The following is a 21,958-nucleotide window of genomic DNA, read 5'->3' on the forward strand; positions in this document are numbered from 1 at the left end:
ACTTTTCTCTCTCTCTGTCTCTCTCTCACTGTCCACTCTGAGAAAGAAAGGAAGGAAGGAAGGAAGGAAGGAAGGAAGGAAGGAAGGAAGGAAGGAAGGAAGGAAGGGAGGGAGGGAGGGAGGGAGGAAGAGAGAAAGAGAGAGAGAAAGAAAGAGAGAAAGAGAAAGAGAGAGAAAGAGAGAGAGATAGAGAGAAAGAAAGAGAGAGAGAAAGAGAGAGAGAGAGAAAGAGAGAGAGAAAGAGAGAGAAAGAGAAAGAGAGAAAGAGAGAGAAAGAGAAAGAGAGAGAGAAAGAGAGAGAGAGAAAGAGAGAGAGAAAGAGAGAGAGAAAGAAAGGAAGGAAAGAAAAGAAAGAAAAGAAAGAGAAAAGAGAAGAAAAGAAAAGAAAGAAAAAAGAAAAGAAAAGAAAGGAAAAGAAAAGAAAAGAGAAAAGAACAAAGTTACACAGAGAGAAAAGGAGAGGCAGAGACAGAGAGTTAGAGGTCTTCCATCAGTTGGTTCACTCCCCAGTTGGCCGCAATGGCTGGAGCTGTGCCAATTCAAAGCCAGAAGCTTCCCCGGGTCTCCCACGTGGGTGCAGGGACCCAAGGACCTGGGCCATCTTCTACTGCTTTCCCAGGCCATAGCAGAGAGCTGGATGGGAAGAGGTGCAGCCAGGACTTGACCCGGGGCCCATATGGGATGCCGGCACTGCACGCAGCAGCTTAACCCACTACACCACAGTGCCGGCCCTGAATAAATTATATTTGAGATGGCAGTATTATTCTGGATTATTTAGGTAAATCTAATGCAATCACAAGGGCCCTTAAGAATATCAAAGATGCAATTAAGGAAGGAATCATGAGATGAAGACAAAACCATGCTGACTTTGAAGACGGAGGAAGGGTTATAAGCCAAGGAATGTAAGGGGGGCCGTAGGAGCTAGAAAAGATCAGGAGACAAAATATCACTCCTAAGTCTCCAATAGAACACAAGTCTTTTAACACTACTTTTATCTCAGTAGCTCTCATTTGGGAGTTTGACCTCCAAAATCGTAAGATGTGTGTTTTAAGCCACTAAATTTGTGTAAATTCTTAACAGCAGCAAAAGGAAATGAATTTATCATAGGTGATCACTTCACTTCAATGAACACAACTCTGCTAGATTTGTGGCATCATGCACATTCTCCAATCTCCACCAAAAGCAACTTTATGGACAGAACCATGTAAGCTAAATAACATCTAGATTAAAGCACAATTTTTTATTAATTTTCCTTTATTGGAAAATAAAGTTATCCTAAGGGTTATTTCCCACAGATTTCCCCTTTTTATAAGTTTGAGTTTAAACTGATCACTGATTCTTGAAAAACACTTTACAAAAGATCAACCACTAGCATCATTAATGACACTTAAAGTAATCATTTGGATCTTTGACGAAATGAAGACTAAAGTTGCTAAGGTAGGGAGCGGGGAGAAGAGAGAATAGAAGATTACTAGGAAGTAAATAATCCTATTCCGTTTAGATTCTGAAATTTCTTATACTTGTCCCTCAAAATACATGTGAACATAAAATTAGCAGGTTTCCAATAGCACTCTAAGCTCTATTTTAAGTGAAATAACCTTTAAAATCATTTCATTATGTAGCTAAGTACCACTCAGAGTCCCATGTAACTCTTTAGAAAACACTGTCATTGATAAGTGTACATGGGTGACTGAAACTGAAAATTCAATAGACCTAGAAGTCTCTTCTTAAAAACGATGAATGAGGCTGGCACCGCGGCTCACTAGGCTAATCCTCCGCCTGCGGCGCTGGCACCCCAGGTTCTAGTCCTGGTTGGGGTGCTGGATTCTGTCCCAGTTGCTCCTGTTCCAGTCCAGCTCTCTGCTGTGGCCCAGGAAGGCAGTGGAGGATGGCCCAAGTGCTTGGGCCCTGCACCTGCATGGGAGACCAGGAGGAAGCACCTGGCTCCTGGCTTCAGATCGGCGCAGCGTGCCAGCCGTAGCAGCCATTTGGGGGGTGAACTAACGGAAAAGGAAGGCCTTTCTCTCTGTCTCTCTCTCTCTCTCTCACTGTCTAACCCTGCCTGTCCAAAAAAAAAGAAGACGATGAATGAAAGAAGTCATAGCTTTAGTAGTTGATTGAAAGAGGTGGTAGTTTATTGAGTTTTATTACTCCAAGAAAGCATTATAGTGAAAAAGTTTCAAATAAAAGGACTTCTCAATTTGTGAGGAGTATTCCTGGGTTATATGATTAAGGGATGAGATAATAAAAGATAACAGGCAAATTTGCTCAGCCAGACCTAAATCATCAGCAAAAAATTTTACTTAGAAATATATGGGGCCGGCACTGTGGCATAGACCTGCCTGAACCATCGGCATCCCATATGGGCACTGGTTTGAGACCCGGCTGCTCCACTTCCCATCCAGCTCTCTGCTATGGCCTGGGATAGCAGAAGATGGCCCAAGTCCTTGGGCCCCTGCACCAGCACTGGGGACCCGAAGGAAGCTCCTGGCTTCAGATCGGCGCAGCTCCGGCCATTGCAGCCAATTGGGGATTGAACCATCAGATGGAAGACCTCTCTCTCTCTTTCCCCTTCCCTCCTTCCCTCCCTCTCTCTCTCTATCCCTCTGCCTCTCCTCTCGGTGTAACTCTGACTTTCAAATAAATAATACATTTTTCAAAATAAATAAATAAAATAAAAATAGGAAGTTATAGGGGGAAAAAAGCCATTGTAATCCATAAACTGTACTTTGGAAATTTATATTTACTAAATAAAAGTTTAAAAATAAATAAATAAAAAGTATAGCTATATATATATACATATTTTGTATATATAGAAGTATATATATATGAAGTATAAAGGTTTGATGATGACCCAAAGTTCAGTAAAATCTCAAGATATAAACCCTCAGTAACTGAATATTTATATTAATATCAGCAAATACTCATGCAAGTGACATGAAGGATACATACAACAGTTGAAAGAAATCTTTACAGTAAGGATCAAAGATGACAAGGACAATTGGTCACTAAGCAAGTCAAAGGCAAAGCTTGGACTCAAACCTAATTTTCTCAGCTTAATCCAGGTCAGTGCTCTCAATTCTAGCATGCTGTCTCTATGATTTAAAAGTCCAAGGGGCAGGAATTAAGCCAAGCAATTAAGAGGCGCATGTCTCATATTTGAGTGGCTGGGTTCAATACCCAGCTCTGGCTCATAACTCCACCTTCCTTCTAATGCAGACCCTGGGAGGCAGCAGTGATGGCTCAAGTAATTGGATTTCTACCACCCAAATGGCAGACTTGGATCAAGAATTCCAGTTGGGGGCCGGCATTGTGGCACAGTGGGTTAAAGCCCCGGACTGCAGCCCCGGCATCCTATACAGATGTCATTTTGAGTCTTGGCAGCTCCACTTCCAATCCAGCTCTCCACTATCGTCTGGGAAAGCAGTAGAAGATGGCCCAAGTCCTTGGGCCCCTGCACCTACATGGGAGACCTGGAAGAAGCTTCTAGCTCCTGACTTCGGATCAGCCCAGTTCCAGTCATTGAGGCCATTTGGGGAGTGAACCAGTGGATGGAAGACCTTTCTCTCTTTCTCTCTCTCTCTCTCTCTACCTCTCCCTCTCTGTAATTCTGCCTTTCAAATAAATAAATAAATATTAAAAAAAATAATAAAAAAGAATCCCAGTTGGGTCTAGCCTAGTTGTTTTGGAAAACCACAATGTATAAGAACCAGCCACCAAGGGCTGAAGGTATTGTAAGACAGAGGAAAGAGTACAAATCCAAGATAACAAGGAATATAATTGTTTTTATGTGCTGGGGAGTGGGGCGGCATGGAGACCACAAGGTCTTAAAGGGTCATAAAACACATTTCTCCGTGCCACAAGGCAAAGAAAAAGGATTTTGTAGAGGCTGGTGTCTAATCAGAAAACACAGGAACTTTTTCAAGAAACATTAACATTTCTAAGAGGCATTCCAGTCCTCAGAAAAGTACAGCAGCTTTGTTTACCCTACCCGAGCTAAGGACAAAACTACAAAAATAGAAAACAAAGAAGTTATAATGAAGACAAAAATGAATAAAATAAGCACTCACACTTCTGCCTATTAACTCAATCAATCTGTAAAATAAATTCTAGCAACAAGGCAAAAAATCTAACCTGTTTGACATTTTGAAGTTAAAGTGGTTCTACCGTTAAACATACAGAGATAACTTAAGACAGCTTCCACCCTCAGTAATAATTAGCACAATCTAGCTTAAAGGTCTTGTTCTTCCGAAAAACAATCTTTACATTACAAAATTTCAACCACAAAAGCATGTGTTTATTCATCATTCCACTGAATACATGATTAACAGCACAGACCCTATAGGGCAAAATCTCCTGTGTTCAAATACTGATTCTATAGTTCACATTCCCACAACTATCTCATCTCAGTAAAACCAGGATTTACTCAAGTTATTAAGAGCCCCTAACGTTCAATCCTGCCCCTCTAGGCTATATCCTTACCAATGTATTTGGTTCTTAGAGCTAGCTGAGCTATGATGAGACTCCAACATGCCCTATACAAATAGTGGATAGCAATATATACTGTTAGTTATGCTGGGAGGTACCCAAGACTCTCTCAGATTCAATAACTGGCTAAGAGGATTCTCAAGATTCCATATACATTTATACTGAGAGTTACAATTTATTATAGCAAGAAGATACCAAGCTCAATTGATAAAGGAAAAAGCACATGGAGTAGAATCCAAGGGAAGGGCTGGCATAGCAGGTAAAACCGCCACCTGCAGTGCCAGCATCCCATATGGACACCAGTTCGTGTCCCAGCTGCTCTAGTTCCAATCCAGCTCTTTGCTATAGCCTGGGAAAGCAGTGGAAAATAGCCCAAGTACTTGGGCCCCCGCACCCGCATGTGAGATATGGGGGAAGCTCCTGGCTCTTGGATTCAGATCAGTGCAGCTCTGGCCATTGCAGCCAACTGGGGAGTGAACCAGCGGATAGGAAACCTCTCTCTCTCTGCCTCTCTTTCTCTGTGTAACTCTTTGTTAAATAAATAAATCTTAAAAAAAAAAAAAGAGAGAGAGAGAGAGAGAGAGAATCCAAGATAAATTAGGAGCAACCCTCTCCTCCAGTGGTGCTGCACTAGACAGAAGTAATACTCTCAGCAGTAAATCTGGGACTTTACTGGGCCTTATCTACCTATTCCCTACTTTAATCTCTAGCTCCTATTAAAGTGCCTGAAACACAGTAATCACTAAATTTTCTTTTTAAGAAGCTGAGAAAAAGATCCCTTATATTCACCAAATGCTCCCAACAGCCCCAGGCTGGAGGCCAAAGCTGGGAGCCTGAAATTCAATCCCGATCTCCTGTACTGGTGGCAGGAATCCAATTCCCTGAGCCATCATCACTGTCTCCCAAGGTCTGCATGAGCAGGAAGTAGTCAGGAGCAGAGCCAGATAACAAACCCAGGGATTCCTATGTGGGACATGAACCCCTTAACCACTTAACCAACATCTTAACCATTAGGCCAAGCACCTGCCCCAAACCTTCTTTTTATATTATTATTTTTATTTTTAATGAAAAGATTCCTGGATCTACCACTTGTTGCTACAAGGCATTGGTAAAGTTACCAAACCTATTCCCTTATTTGTAAAACAAGGTAACAGTATTACCTACCTCAAAAGGTTATTTGAAAAATAAAGTGAATTAATAATGTAAAATACTGAAAGCATCCCTGGCAAGAAGAAAACACTATATAATTTATGTGTGTAAATGTAATTTCTTTTTTACTTTCTCACACTGGAGCTACCCCATTTTAAAATTCCTAATGACCCCACCAGTCTAAACATATACATTAACTTGCAACTGTTTCATATCTATGGAGATTTCTAACTAGTTTGTGGACCATACCCAAAACTTTTTAACACATACAATAGTATCTAACCTGGAACTTAATCTTTGTAGTGCCCATGCTATGGTCTGCCCCCCTCCACCCATGCTCCGCAAGAGTTCAAGTGCTGGAAACTTGGTCCTCAGTGTGGTGATGGGTGAGGTGAAAGGTGGTAGGACCTTTAAGAGATGGAGCCCAGTGAGAGGTGGTTAGGTCACTCACTGTTAGTTCCCAAGAAAGGAAGTTTAGAAAGACTGAGCCTGACCCTTCCCTACTCTGTCTTCCTGTGTGACCATGTGATCTCTACCCCTGGCACAGCTCCCACCATTAACACCATTTACCATGATATAAAGCAGCCAGGGGACCCTTACCAGAACCAGCACCACGATGCTTGGATTCTCAGCCTCCAAAATTGGGAGCTAAATAAACCTCTTTTTTTTTTTGAACTTTTTATTTTATTTTATTTTTTCTGACAGGCAGAGTTAGTGAGAGAGAGAGAGAGAGAGAAAGGTCTTCCTTCCGTTGGTTCACCTCCCTGGCTACGCCGATCTGAAGCCAGGTGCTTCCTCCTGGTCTCCCATGCAGGTGCAGGGCCCAAGCACTTGGGCCATCCTCCACTGCCTTCCTGGGCCACAGCAGAGAGCTGGACTGGAACAGGAGCAACTGGGACAGAATCCGGTGCCCCAACCAGGACTAGAACCTGGGGTGCTGGCGCCGCAGGCGGAGGATTAGCCAAGTGAGCCGCGGCACCAGCCTAAATAAATCTCTTTTCTTCACAAAGTATTCAGCCTCAGGTATTTCATTATAGACATGAAAAGATGACAAATACCACTCAAGAAATACTGACTTGTCAATGAAACCATGGCTGTTAATCAACTTTTTGAAAAAATTTTTAAGATTTATTTTACTTATTTGAAAGGCAGAGTAATACAAAGAGAAGAGACAGAGAGAGAAAAAAAAACCTTCCATCTGCTGGTTCACTCCCTAAATGGCCACAACAGCCAGAGTGAGGCCCAAAGCGGAAGCCACGAATTCCACCCAGGTCTCCCATGTGGATGGCAGGGGCCCAACTCCTTGGGCCGTTTTCTGCAGCTTTCCCAGGCACACTAGCAGGAAGCTGAATTGTAAGGTCAGCAACTGGATTCAAATCAGCCCTCAGATATGGCATACCAGACATGCAGGCAGCCACTTAACCTCCACAGCACCACAATGTTAACTGATATATGAGTTGTATATTTGTATGGAGTACCATCTGATGTCCTGATACATACATACATTATATGATGTTCAATACCAAGTAATCCTAGGTACAATGTTTATTAATAATAATAATAATAATAATCCTCCCCTGTAGCTTCTCTTTTCAAACATACATATACAGTATATCTACATATATATATACACATTATGTATATAAACACATATATACATACATTATAATATATATGTATAAACACATACACTATTTTTACCTATAGTCACCCTACTGTGCAATCGAGCACCAGAACTTTCTCCTAATTATAATTTGGTACACATTAGCCAACCCTACCCTCCACTCTCCCCAGCCTTTGATAACCACCATTCCACTCTCAAAATCCATGAGATCAAGCTTTTAAGATTTCACATGTAACTAAGATCATGAAGTATTTCTCTCTTTGCCTGGCTTATTTCACTTAACGTAATGAACTCCATATTGTCACAAATGGCTATTCCAGTATGTGTATATATGTGTGTGTATATGTGATGTGTGTGTATATACTTTTCTTTTTAAGGGTGAATTATTCCACTGTGTGTGTACATATATATACACAAAACATTTTCTTTATTGGACTAGCTGATGGACACTTGGATTGTTTCCATTTTTTGTCTATTATGAATAGTGACAATAAATATCAGAGTACAAATGTCTCTTGGACAGTCCAATCTCATTTTTAATATATTTACTGGTGAGGCAGAATGAAAAAGAGAGTGAGCTCCCATCCACTGATTTAACCCCCCAATGTCTACAACAACTGGGGCTGGACTAGGATCAAAGACAGAAGCCAGGAATCATTTCCAGGTCTCCCATGTGGGCGTCAAAAACCAAATTACTTGAGCTATCACTGCTGCCTCGCAGCAAGTGCTTTAGAAGGAATAAGAAGTCAGAAGCTGGAGCCAAAAACCAAACCCAAGTATTCCAATGTTGGACACCAGCATCTTAACTGCTAAACTAAACGTCTACTCCCTTAACTTCATTTTCTTTGGTATTGGATTGCTAGATGACATGCTAGCTCAATTTTTAGTTTTTTGAGGAAATTCTATTCTGTTTTTCACAACTGCTATACTAATTTACATTCCCACCAGCAGTGTATAAGGGTATCCTTTTGCCCACATCATCACTAGCCCTTACTATCATTTGTCTTTGTTAAAATAACTCTCTACAGTGGTCAGAGTATAAGGCAGTCAGCCAATCAGCACTCTTGGTTTTTTTGTTTTTGTTTTTGCTATTCTTCCACTGAAAAAAGAAAACAAAAACAGCTTGACTCTATCAAAATAGTAGTAGAAGTGGCAGTAGCAACATTAGCAGTAAGAAAAAAGTTTGGGAGCAGGTGTTTGGCCTAGTAGCTCAGACACCACATGGGACACTTATAGTCCACATCAGAGTGCCTGGACTTGGGCCCTGGCTCTCCTTCCAATTCCAGCTTGCTGCTAGTAGGCAACCTGGAAGGCAGCAGATGATGGCAAGAGTGGTCAGGTTCCTGTCACCCATGTGGGAGATCTGAAGTAAGTTCCTGGGTCCTAGCTTTGGCGTGGTCCAGCACTTGGCTGTTGTGGGCATTTGAGGAGTCAAACAGCAGATAAGAGATTTGTTTCCCTTTCAAATAAATAAATAAAAACTGTTAAGAGGTTTGAATTTCTAAAGCATATAATTAGAATGTCAAATAGTTTACCTTAGAGAGCAAGGTTTCAAGTCTTATGTGTATCAATAGGGTTATAATTCATTATATCACACAGCAAGAATTAAAAGGATATAAATCTCCTTAATAATTAAAGTAATGAAACAATATTTTAGTCTTTTTTAAAAAAGACAAAGAGCTAGGAGGAAAAAAATACAGGGAGCAACATGTAGCCTTAGTTTTAAACTGATGAGTTAGAAAGGGTCCAGAGTTAGAAAGCTCTGACACCAGAGCTCTCCATATAATCATCAGGGGAAAATCTTACGATCAGCAAAATTACAAGAACAACAGCTCCAACATACTGAAGTTCAGTATTTCAAGGCAACTTACATGTTGGCAAATTTCATAGGCGAATTACAACCACAGACGTCAGTTTATAAAAGTTAATCCCGTAAACATCGACATCATAAACATCAGTTCCCCAAAGTGAACTTTACTTTTTTTTTTTTTTAAGATTTATTTCTTTATTTAAAAGGCAGAGTTACAGAGAGGCAGAGGCAAAGAGAAAGAGAGAGAGGTCTTCCATATGCTGGTTAACTCCCCAGATGGCCAAAATGGCCAGAGCTGGGCTAATCCGAAGCCAGGAACCAGGAGCTTCTTCTGAGTCTCCCACAAGGATGCAGGGGCCCAAGCACTTGGGCCATCTTCTACTGCTTTCCCAGGCCAATGCAGAGAGCTGGATCAGAAGAGGAGCTTCTGAGCCTCTAACCAGTGCCCATATGGTTTACCAGCTATGTCACAGCACTGGTCCCGAACTTTACTTTTTCAAATGAGAACTACTCTAAAATGGGTTTATGTGTTAACTCTAAAATATTAAATGTTCTCCCATCCTCACTGCCTGTGGTGACAGCAATTCTGACAAATAGGCTCTACACATTTCTACTTTTTGGAGGTTAGAAAGTTAAAAAACTCCCTTGAAGACAACGTGTTGGATGTAAAAAGGGTTCTGATAATTATTCTCACATGGAAGCAGAAGTGTGGTAAAGACTGCATTCCTACAACAGCAACCAACAAAAACGTCTAATACAGGGAAAGGCATCTGACCTAGAGGTTAGAACGCTGGCTGAAACACCTGCATCTCCTATTAGAGTTCCTGGATTGGAGTACTGGCTCCACACCCAAGTCCTGTTTCCTGCTAATGGGCACTCTGGAGAGATAGCAGGTGATGGTTCCAGAAGGTGGGTCCCTGCCACCACCCAGCTGGAGACCCGGACCAAGTTCCCAGCTCCCCGCTTTGGCCCAACTCAGTCCTGGCCATTGCAAGCAACTGGGAGTGACCCAGTGAATGTCAGCTCTCTTTCTTTCTTTCTCTTTTTTTTTCTTCCTCTCTTCCTCTCTCTCTCCCCTTCTTCTTAAATAAATTTTTAAAAAATTTATTTATTTATTTGAAAGGCAGAGTTACAAAGAGGCAGAGCCAGAGAGAGAAAGAGAGAGAGGTCTTCCATCCTGCTGTTGCTGACCGCAACAGCAAGGAGCCATAACAACCCAAAGCCAGGAGCCAGGAGTTTCTTCTAGGTCTCCCACACGGGTGCAGGGGCCCAAGGACTTGGGCCATCTTCTACCGCTTTCCCAAGCCACAGCAGAGAGCTGGATCAGAAGTGGAACAGCCGAGACTCAAACCAGTGTCCATATGGAATGCCAGCACTGCAGGCAGCAGCTTTACCCACTACGCCACCATGCTGGCCCCTTAAATAAATTTTAAAAATAAAATATCTAATGGACATTCAGTGGTTGCAGCAACCACAGTCTCTGCACCCCTATCATCTCACCAGTTTTGTGAGCAAAAGCAGCCATGGCAATGGGACAGTGGTAACACTGGCAGTATATGTGGCCTTGAAACCAGAAGTCCAGTAATGACTACCTGACTCTTCCTCCTCCAGGTTTAAAAAACCTTTTCCTTATACCACTTTTAGCTAAAAAATAGCTACAGTGGATCTGTTTCTTGCTCTACACCCTAACTGATACACTGACATTACCTGAGATTACGTCCCCTATTCCCTCTCTGGGCTGTTAAACACCTCCTAACTGACTTGCCTCCAATCTCTCACTATCCCAGTTCTTGCTCTGATCTGCCACTACCCAATCTGATTATGCTTAAGGAAGAATGAAACAAACAAGTCAAACAGGGGCCTGAGTTCTGGCACCAGCATTCCATAATGGGAGTGTGCCTGAGTCCTGGCTACTCCTCTTCCAAGGTGCTTCCTGGTAATGAGGCTAGGAAAGGTGCACATGACAGCCCAAATCCTTGAGTCTCTGCCACCCATGTGGGAAACCAGATTTAGCTCCTGGCTCCTGACTTTAGCCTGGTCCAACCCTGGTTGTTGCAGCCATTTGGAGAGTGAACCAGATGATGTAAGATGTTGCTCTTGCTCTGTCTCTCCCTCTCTCTCACTCAGCCTTTCAAATAAATAATTTAAAAAAAAAATGGAAATCTATTCTGTTCTTTTATGTACCCATGCTTTTGTGTGCACAGCTGCGTCTTTTAATTCCTTCTCCAACTGGCAAAATCCCACTCCATCTTCAGAACCTAGCTTAAATGAGACTTCAGTGACTAACAGCATTACTCTATACGCCACTCCCTTTCACAGGTGCACTCTTCCACACACCCTGCTCCTTCTATGGGCTCCAGGTTCATTCACACATTACTTTGTTCAAAAGCTATTTGCTGAGTTACCTTTACCTATCACATGTCATATATATTGTGTTAAGGCCTGAGAGTAACTACTCCATGCAAGATAAACAAAGTCTCTTCTCTCTTGCAGCTATAATTAACAGGCATTTGGGTACACCATAATACAAGCTTAATTACAACTGTGGTAAGTACAATAAACAATTCAGGGTGACGCTCTACATGTATAAATCAAAGTTGAACCTAATGTGACAGATCAAGGAGAATCACTTCCCTTGAAAATGAAGTAGAAACCAGGAAGATGAGTAAAAGCCAATTACCCAAAAGCTGTTACAGAGCTTCTTAGGCTGAAAAAGCAGCACATGCAAAGGCCTTGAGGAAGCACTCTAGGAACTGTAAGGACAACCAATGGGCAAAAGTCAGGGTACAAGGGGAACAAGGCCCCAACTTAGTAGAAGCAGAAATAAGGGGAGAGGGAAGTCATTCTTAAAACTGTGATAGAATTTAGCATTGCTTTAGAACTACTCATTTGCAAAAAGACAGCCCTCACTAAATAAGCTCCTCGGTCTTAGAAATTTTCAATAGTCTCATAACCTAAAGCACTGCTCAACAAACCATATGTCCTCAAGTTAACATCTATGGCATGAATTAAATGATTGACTGTTCCTAACAAGGAGCTTACTTTCTGAATACCAAACAGGTTGGAAAACTAATAAGGTTCAAAATCGTTATGTTTCTGACTATCCCAAACTTACTGGGAAAGAAAATCATTTCCAGGCCAGTTTACACATATTCAAATTCAAGGCTAGCTATTACCTGAGTATGAAGCTTTAACAACTGTAATATTACTTCAAGTTACCAAGGGGCACTCCATCCTCACTGCTCCATGTTGCCACCAAATAATAATCATCAAAGCCGCTTTCAAACCCCCACAAATGTGTCTTCCTCTGTTGCAGGCCCCCTCCCGGCTACTGCAGTAGGAGGTTTCTGACTTAAGTAAATCCTGTTTCACTCAAAATAAATAAATAAATAAATAAATAAATAAATAAATCTCCCACAAAGTCACAAATGTGGCCAGTCAAAGAAGTACAGCTCCATCTGCCTGTTCTAATTATCCAGCTGCCCAAAAAATTCGGTCAGAGTAGGAAACTGGCACCTTTACTATCTTGTTCTCCATCCTTACTTCCTAAATATTGCCAAAACAGTAAATAAAAACTGGTGACTCAGTAAATAAATGTCAAAATTCAACTGACATACTTCTGCCAACTATTAGAAGGCGACAAAACAGGGTAATTTCCAACCCCAAACTTTAGTTCTGGTACATGTTCTCAAAGATCAGTGGAGAAAGCATTCTTTGAAAAAAAAAAAGAAAATTGAGTTAACTAAGAAATAAGTTTAAAAGCACATGAAAAGCTTGATGGAATTTATTAGATTATGAGGAAGACACAATACATAAACAGAATAGAAGCTCTTAATAACTCAACTATAATAAAACCCTTAGCATGTATTTTAAAAGTACATTGAATCAGAATTTTACTACCTACATTTATTACATCATGAGGCATATACAATAATAGAAACAAAATCATGTAACAAGCAAAGATTGTACTAAGTGGCACTAAAGTGGGGTTCAGCCATATCAAAGATAACAAAACTTTCCAAAAATGCATTTAACTCTATAAACTACAAATCATTTGAAACTTTTCAGTTATTACAACTGTGAAATCAGTAAGTGGCCTTACGACTGATACTTTTCCTGAAAGATCAAGGTAAAGCGATGAGATAATTTACAAGATAATTTTAGCACTATTCTAGATTTAATAGAAACATGGGAAAAAACAATCTTTCTAAATCATAACTGAATTCAAGCCCTTCAAGTTGCACCCTTAAGCTCTTTATGCTATCTACTCTCCTCTCTCCCACTTTCTCCATTTCTCACATACAAATAAACCAACAAACAAAAGGCCAGATAGAAACCACAATAAAAAAGACATTCACTCTAGATTCACTTTGAGTGGCAATACAGTGAGCAAAATGAGTTCTTCCTACTATTCAAGTTAGAAGTGAAACTTTTGATGCTAATTTAAGAAATACATGATTCTCCTCCCTCCACCAAAAAAAGTAAATGAAAACATTGTTAACATATGGTATGACTGAAAAAAAAAAACTTTGTTTTAGAAAGCATCAGGAAAAATCGGATTTTTGAAGTACTTTTTTTGAGAAAGATATCTTAATAAAAAGACACTTTTTAATTATCCCTACACATAAAGGAAAGTAATTACTAAAATTGATTTTATTCTATTTTTAAAGATTTACTTATTTATTTATTTTATGGAGGGAGGCAGAGAAACAGATTTCCTGTCTGCTGGGTCACTCCCAGAGTGCCCACAATGGCCACCATCTGGGCCTAAGCTGGAGCCAAGAACCAATCCAGGTCTCCCACATGGGTGGCAAAGACCCAACTACTTGAATCACCATCTGCTGCCAACCATGGTATGCATTAGCAACAGAAAGCAGAGCCAGGACTGGAACCCAGGCACTCTGATATGGGATGCAGGCATTTGCAATCTGCAGGCCAAATGCCTACCCCGCTCAATTTTTACTGAACACATTTAATACTTACCAGAATTTCTACTTGGCCATGTTATTTATTACTCAAAACAAAACGTACTATATAACTTCAGGACCTTTCTTTTTCTGATCTGTTAAAAGCCTATTTTTCGGTGTTTTACTAGTAATGAGTTAGTGATAAGCACACAATTGAACCTCAGTACTCTCAAATAACCACATATACAGTCAAGATCCAAGCAAACATATATCACCACAAGAACCAGGCACACAATTTTTTTAAACTTATCATCTACAAGATTACATATGATACACAGAACTCAATGGAGTTACTAAGATATTCAAAAGTGTTTCAGAAAATGATCTAGTTACAGTATTCCCACATGATCCTTTTAGTAATCCCATACCTGCTAAGACAGTAAACTTGCTGATGTTGTGAGGTTCAATCTAATCAAACATGAGCAGCCTACAGAAACATGACTCATTTATTTAGTATTAAGAACAGAAAAGCTTCAGGAAAAGTCTAGATCAAATAATGCAAAATCCATAAATGATATTCCCAAAGGCTGACCATCTCTTGCTTTGAAGAAATTTCTAACAGAATAATCAAACCAATTTACAAATAAGAAAAATTGTTTTCTAACTACAGGAGACATTGCTTTTAAAAAATCTGAAACATTTTTTCCCATGAGTTTACTTACAAGGCATTAAATATAAATCAGACCTCCAAAGACAATCTATCAGCTAAAAATAGTTATGTATTTTAAAGGCTGGGGCAGAAGCCCTCCAACTGAACAAACTAAAACTAGGTGTTTTCCATCTCCGGATCTTTAAAATGCACCTTCAGCGTTTATCAGGTACACAAACCAGAGCCCACATGTTCTCTCAAACTATCTAGTCTGAGGGAACAGAATTACTAAAGGCTTCAGGAGCATAATCCCACTATCCAAGAGATTCAGGTAATGAAATCCTCTTCATTCTAGCTAACAGCAACCTAAAGATCACTTCTACTACTAATAGCAGTAAAGACCCTTCCCAATTTTTTTAACTCCAACCCACGAAAAAGGACCACCACAGTCTTTTTCAGGGAGCATAAACAAGAACCCTGTACAAAAGCTGTCAGGTGGGCAGGCAGGTAGGGCTCCATGTGGGAAGCATCCGAGCCCCGAGCAGCAGGACTTGGTCACAAGGGAGGGTCGAGGGGGGCCAGAATCCGAAGGGCGGCCCCACCCACAGAGGTAGCTGTGAGCAGAGGCAGGACAACCCTTTAACCCCAAGCAGTGCCCAGGCCGGCGCCCAGTTCCCCGCTCCCAGACCAGCATTGTGGGGAGGATCCGAACATCCGGACGCGGGCACCGGCGGGGCGGAAAGGAGGCTGGGAACCCAGACGGAGCCCGCGGCTCGGACCTCGTCGCCGCCTCGGGCGGAGGTGAGGGTCGCTAGGAGCCCCGCGCCCGCCCCTGCACCCGCCCTCCCGGGTCGGCCGGGAGCGGCCGGCCCAGCCGACGCGCCGCGGCGGCCGGAAGGTCACCGTTCGCGGGAGGCCCCGACCACGGGCGGCGACTCTGTCCGCGTTACCTTTGGCCTCGCAGTCGGCGCAGTACTTGTTGTCTTCCTCCCTCAGCAGTTTGGATAAGATGAGCTGGTGCTGCTCGTTCAGCTTCTGAGCTTTCTCCCGGCAGGAGCGCGTCGCCATCTCGGCAGCGGGGCGGGGAGCCCGGAGCACCTACGGTGGCGGCGAACGCTGGCAGGAGCCGGGCCGGCCGAACGCACCTGGCGCCGCTGGGACCGCGGGCGGACTCAGCCCAGGAAGCGGCGGCCGCGGCGGCAGCTGGAACAGGAGGGGCGGCGGCGGCGGCAGCGCCGACGTGTCCCGCCTCCTCGCCCGGCCGGCCCCGCACGCACCGCCGGAGCCGGCGAGGGGAGGCGGACGCGGAGGGGGAGGGGACGGCGCGAGGCTTCCGGGTGGCGCGGAGGAAAGAACGCGAGCGCGGGCGCGTTGCACATGCGCTGAGCGTCCCCTGGCCGCGGTTAGCCGGATCTTTTCCCTGAAGGGCCTTTGCCCAAGGTGATTCCTGAAAGGTAGCTGGCAGGGTTCGTCGGAGGTGGTTGTTACTGAGGGCCTGGGGTAAAACCCGGTCATGGGAGACCTTTCGCAGGGAGGCCACTTTACTTGCCTCCGTACCTTTGCTCGTGCCTGCGCTGATGGGAAAGGGCAAAGACACAGAATGTGTTCAGTCGGAAGTGTGTTTCCCAGCCTAGTAGGCGAATGAGATGTGCTAAGTCTGCCCGACTTCCTACCTCAGTTACCCAGCGGCTCCTGACCCAGCCGCAGTGCTCAGCCTCCTAGCTTGACCTGCATCTTGAAGCAGCTGCAGAGCCAGCAGAGATGGAAAGCCCCTCCCAGCCTTACCCTATAAAACCTTTTCAGCCTGGGGGCGGGGGGGGGGGGTGGTCTCTGTGGCTGAGGACCCCTCTCACGTTTATTCTGTAATAAAGCTGTCCGGGCTGTTAAGTGACTTCTCGTTTCTGATTCTTTCACCACCGCATTTCTTTTCCAACAGGTGCAACACTGGAAATGCAGAAATAATAGAGAATGTATTCATCGTTTTATTCTTCTGCAGTTCTGAAACACGCAGGATTCTAGAAGGTAGAATCCTGGAATAAAAGAGGAGAAATAAATCCCTTACATTTCAGGTTAGCGAAATAATCTGGTGGTAGCATTTATTAAGGGATTGTGACTCATTTAACCGTACGAAACTGTTATCCTCGTTGTACTGATGAGGAAAGTACACCTCATAGGAATTAATTTGCCTGAGGGACAGAATTGAGATTCAAATCCAAAGCAGTGCAGCTTGAGAGTCTCAGACACATGGCAATAGCTCTTTCGTGAAGTGGAGAAAGTGTTTGACCAAGTAGCCAAATACCAGGCAGTGTATAAACAGTGATCTTAGGGCAAGAAAAAAAAGCCTAGGACTAGAGCCTTGAGCTCCCTAATCCAAGCTCATAGGGCTTGAACTCTGAGTGACACAGTTTGAAATATTTGGTATTTTAAGGATTATTAGCAATTTCTAATATGGAATGTATGTAAACAAGAAAAATAACCATTATCTGTGGTGGGGCAGATGCTAAGAAAGGTGATGAGCTGGGGGCTATGTCATATATTCTTTTATTTGTTTATGATTTTTTTTATTTGAAAGAGATCTTCCATCCGTGGATTCACTCTCCCAAATGTCCTCAACAGCGAGGCTGGGACAAGTGTTAGCCAGGAGCTGGGAACTCAATCCAGATCTCCCATGTGAATGGCAGGGGACCCTACCTTCTGAGCCATCACCTGCTGCCTTCCAGGGTGTGCAGCAGCAGGGAGCTGGAATTGGAAGCAGAGCCAGGACTTCAACACAGGCACTCTGATACAGGATACAGGGGTCCCAAGTTATGTCTTATCTACTGCTTGCCCCCATGCTATACTTTTATGTAAGACCAGTGCTAATTTCAGTCTCTTTGTAATGGTAACCCTCTTGCCCACCCAGCTCTGTTCTTGCTACAAGGACTCAGAAATGTTTGTGGAATTAAACTGAATGGATATAGCAATGAAGATGCCCTGTAATTGAGAAAATTAGAGCTTAAGCTGTGCAACTCTGACAAATAATCACTAAGAGGATATCAGTGAGTTTCAATGAAAAGAAAAAAAATGACAGTAAAATTTATCAGCCATCTCCAGAAAACTGATTTGATTTAGAATGGTGGTAGAGTGGGAGATATTGAGGAAAAGCAACATGCACACAACCCTAAAGACATCAAGTAGCTTGGAAAACAGACTACAGCACAGGGTTACTGGTTAGGTCCAAGTGAGAAAGAAGTCTGTATAAGTCAAGAATGATAGATTTTGGAACACTAGGGGAGCAAAGTAATACGGCCTTACAGATTCTTCAACTAGGTTAGTAACATGATAAAAAGGACTTTTTTGGCAGAAAGTTAGTCCAGAAGTAACCTTTTAACACCCTCCCTCTGGAAATTTGCTTAGCAATGCAAGTATTCCGAAAAACAGAAGACAGGTTTACCACCAAGAAATGACCTACAGGATAGAATAAAAGGTCACAGCAATGTCTAATAGAAATAGTATGTGCACCACATTTCTAACTTTAAATACACTAGTAGCTACATTTAAGAAGAAACAGGCAAATGTTACTAGTACATTTTAACTCAATGTATCTAAAAATTTCAACATATGAGTAATATAAAAATTGAGATATTTTAAATTCTTTTCACATTGTCTTCCGAATGCAGCCTGTATTTGCACTTACAGCTCATTTCAGTTTGGAGGAGCTGAATTTCAAATGCTCAATGGCCCCATGTGACTAGTAGCTACATTATTGAACCATGTTGCTTTAGAGGTTACTAAAATCTAAGTTTGAGTTGATTGTTTATTAAGGCTGCAGTAGGAGAAAAGGAAGAGACTGACATCAAAAGCATCTTAGCAAGAAAAACATTGCATTCATTCAACAATATTCATTCAATTATCCACTGATAATCAGAAGCTTACAGTCTACTATGAGATATGAACATGTAAATAGAAAAAATTAAAAGCTATACTGAAGTCTATTACAAATACGAAGGAATCTGTAAGCTAAAAGAACAGAACATCCAGTAACTTGAGACAATCTGGAAAGGCTTCCTCAAGGAGATGATGCTTAAACTTAATGTTAATAGATACAGGGATTTTTCAAGTGAATGGAGGTAGAGGTGAGAAAAAAAAATGTAGCTTCAAAAAGTGTACTTTTGAAAGTATAGGATTATATGCTGGGAGCATATGAGGCAACAGGAACCCAGATTGTGGAAATAAAAAAATAGAAAAGGAAACAAGGTAGAGAGATTAAGGCCAAGCAGTTAGGAGCTTTGTAGCCAAATTATGTAGTTTGAATCCCATGGACATATACAGCCAATGGGAGCTTTTACACAGAAAAGTGACTTCATAGGCTTTGATCTCCGTGAGCACAATGGCAGCATGAAGAACATGGATTAGGAAAGTCTGTTAGGGAGACAGATGATGGGTTGTTACAATAATATTTCAAAGAAAAGATTATGAAGGCCTATTTTAAGCCAATAGCAAAGGGTTTGGGGAAAGACTGAATCAAATGATGTTTCAAAATTAGAAGCAACAAGATTTGGCAGCTGACTCTAGGAGGAGGGTGAGAGAAAGGAGGTGAGAATAACACCAAGGCTTCTCAGTTGGGAGACAGGTTAAATGGTGATACCATTAACCCAGATCAAGAATAGAAGGGATTGGCCTCTCAGTGGGTAGCAGGAGGGCTGAACCCAGATGTTAACCATTCAAGCTGTCTTCTAGTTCAGCTGCCTGCCCTGTCACCATGGCATAGCAGGCCATCTCCTTTACCGAGGACATTCTGGCTACCAGCCTCCCAAAGACAGTCATGGCCCCTATCCAGTGGTCAAGCTGCTGCCACCGATGCAACACAACAGTAAGCGGGTCACAGTTGACAGCTGTACACAGCCATCTTGGACTTCACAATCAACATTCCCAAGGAGGGATAAACTGGCCATTGTGTGATCTGATTCTTCCTTATGAAAGCCCTTACCTTTGACTTCAAGGATAAAAACATGGAGGTGTTCCCCAGGGTGTGGACAAGCACACACAATTCTGTAGATATTTTGCTGGCAATCTGACCTCCAGAAGGGCGGACAGAGCAACTTATCTCTGCCTCATCTACTCCCTGGATTTCACCAGAACCCATCTGGTGACTGACATTGGGAAATCGGGCACAGAGCATGAGTTCAAAGGCCTAGGAGTCTTCCTGATGAAAGTCACAAAGTCTCATGAGATCCTGAACCTATACCAGAGCTTCTGTGTCTCCATGCAAGGCATCATCTACCTGACAGTCTTCTTCACCATTGGCAACCCCCAGAACACCTACACTGCAGTGAGTTAGATGGCTGACCAAGCTGTGGCTGTCTTTTTCAGCATGGTCTCTTACCCCTTCAATCCTATGTAGCACAAAAGAGCCAACAACTTGTATATAGAGACTCTTGAATGCTAGAGGAAGATCTTCTAAGACAATGGAGCAAAGGCTTCTTCAAAGGCATGTGGTTCAATGTTCACAGAGATGTTGGGGGATGGGAAAAATTCATGCTGGTCTTATGGGACAAATTACAGAAAACTGTCCTAAGTGTGTCTCCTCATCAGAAATCAGAATCAAGAGAGTGGGCTCATACTTCACTCTTATTGACCATTTGAACTGCACAAAATTCCACCCACCTTTGTCCTGTCCAGATTATGGCTGTAAAGGGCTGGGGGAGGCTGTAGAGTAGGGGCTCCTGGCGATCATGTGGGACCACCAGCACCGGATTCCATGCATGAATTGCTGGGAAAAGGAGGGAACCATAACGTAACTGTGAGTTCACAGGTGAGGCATCTCCACTAATCAGCCCTGGAGTCCAGAGACTTGTTAGGACCTCAGTTGTATTTAAATGGTTTTTGGGCCGGCACTGTGGCTCACTTGGTTAATCCTTCACCTGTGGTGCCAGCATCCCATATGGGTGCTAGGTTCTAGTCCCGGCTGCTCCTCTTCCAGTCCAGCTCTCTGCTGTGGCCCGGGAAGGCAGTGGAGGATGGCCCAAGTGCTTGGACCCCTGCACCCACATGGGAGACCAGGAGGAAGCACCTGGCTCCTGGCTTCGGATCGGCATAGCTCCGGCCATAACGGCCATTTGGGGGTTGAACCAATGAAGAAAGACCTTTCTCTCTGTCTCTCTCTCTCTCACTGTCTCACTCTATCTGTCAAATAAATTTTAAAAAATGGTTTCAGTTGTTTTATCATGGCTCCCCTTGGTGCTTAAACACTACCTTCTCTTGCGCATAGCCAGATATTTGCAATTACGTTCTATGTTGGGCATTCTGCTACAAAACAATAAAAACAGAACACACTGAAGAAGAAGAAGAAAAAAAAAGAACAGATTTGAGATCAAGGAAAAGGTATTTGCTGGAGGACATGATTAACATGTGCACAGGAGGCCATTTTGTTCAGTGAAACAAGCCAGGTGCAGAAAGACAAACACTGCATATTTTCTCTCATATGAGCAAGTTAAAATATGTTTATATATATGTATATAGGTAGGTAGTTACATATATAGATATTTTAAGATTTATTTATTTATTTGAAAGTCAGAGTTACAGAGGAGAGGCAGAGGGAGTGTGGGGAGCAACTGGGAGCAACTCGGACTAGACTACGTTACTGGAATTAAGACTTATTGTATGCATCTGCTCTCCCACAATATGACGCTGGGAGAGGAGAAAACAGCTTCTACGCAGCTGCCTCTTGCCAACTTGAGTGATGACCTCCAGGAGCTGATCCTGCTCCTGATTGGAGGAGAGCAGCGTACTTGGCGTGTGGGTAGCAGAGTTGGGATTGGTGGAAGAGGACTATAAAGGAGAGAGACAACATGCACCAGGAACATCTAAGAGGAACATCTGAAGGAACACCTGTGCAGCCCCCGAGAGAGCCGGCCGGCAGTGTGCCGCTCCCCCGCGGAAGTGGGGAAAGTGGCCAGGGGGAACCGCCCTTCCACGGAGGTGGAGGGACGGTAGCCAACCCGGGAAGGACCAGCAGCAAACCCGGGGAGGGCCGAGCAGACAAAAGAACAGCGCAGGGTCCTGTGTCGTTCCTCCACGAGGACGGGGAGCGACAGGGAGAGAGAACTTCTATCAGCTGGTTCACTCCCCAAATGGCTGCAATGGCCAGGGCTGGGCCAGGTCAAAGCCAGGAGCTTCATCCGGGTCTCCCACATGGGTGCAGGGGCCCAAGGACTTCAGCCATCTTCCACTGCTCTCCCAGGTACATTAGCAGGGAGCTGGATTGGAAGTGGAGCAGCTAGGACTTGAACCAATGCGTATATGGATGTCGGCACTACAAGAGGATGCTTTACCTGGTACACCACAGTGCC

At 43.1% G+C, this 21,958-nt stretch overlaps 1 protein-coding gene and 1 long non-coding RNA gene across 7 annotated transcripts in view; one reads left to right on the forward strand and one right to left on the reverse strand.

The window, feature by feature from the left end:
- The window catches only part of SMAP1 (small ArfGAP 1), a 187,459-nt gene extending 171,563 nt beyond the window's left edge, over positions 1-15,896 (reverse strand). For 3 of the 6 annotated variants that reach the window (XM_008263099.4, XM_002714530.5, XM_002714529.5), the window contains exon 1: positions 15,578-15,880. In XM_008263099.4, coding sequence (XP_008261321.3) covers positions 15,578-15,695 — 118 coding nt within the window. In that variant the 5' untranslated portion in view covers positions 15,696-15,880. Of the gene's footprint in view, positions 1-15,058; positions 15,162-15,577 lie in introns of those variants that run through there. The other 3 variants (XM_008263098.4, XM_070073896.1, XM_051855532.2) reach the window with 3 other exon arrangements.
- A 46-nt stretch (positions 15,897-15,942) lies between these two features.
- LOC138849648 (uncharacterized) overlaps positions 15,943-21,958 on the forward strand; it is a 69,271-nt gene continuing 63,255 nt past the window's right edge. The window contains exons 1-3 of the long non-coding RNA XR_011388651.1: positions 15,943-16,081; positions 16,564-16,696; positions 17,530-20,085. This is a non-coding gene — a long non-coding RNA (uncharacterized lncRNA). The remainder of the gene's footprint in view (positions 16,082-16,563; positions 16,697-17,529; positions 20,086-21,958) is intronic.

This window comes from Oryctolagus cuniculus, chromosome 5, assembly GCF_964237555.1.
Source record: "Oryctolagus cuniculus chromosome 5, mOryCun1.1, whole genome shotgun sequence".
NCBI classification, from domain to species: domain Eukaryota; kingdom Metazoa; phylum Chordata; class Mammalia; order Lagomorpha; family Leporidae; genus Oryctolagus; species Oryctolagus cuniculus.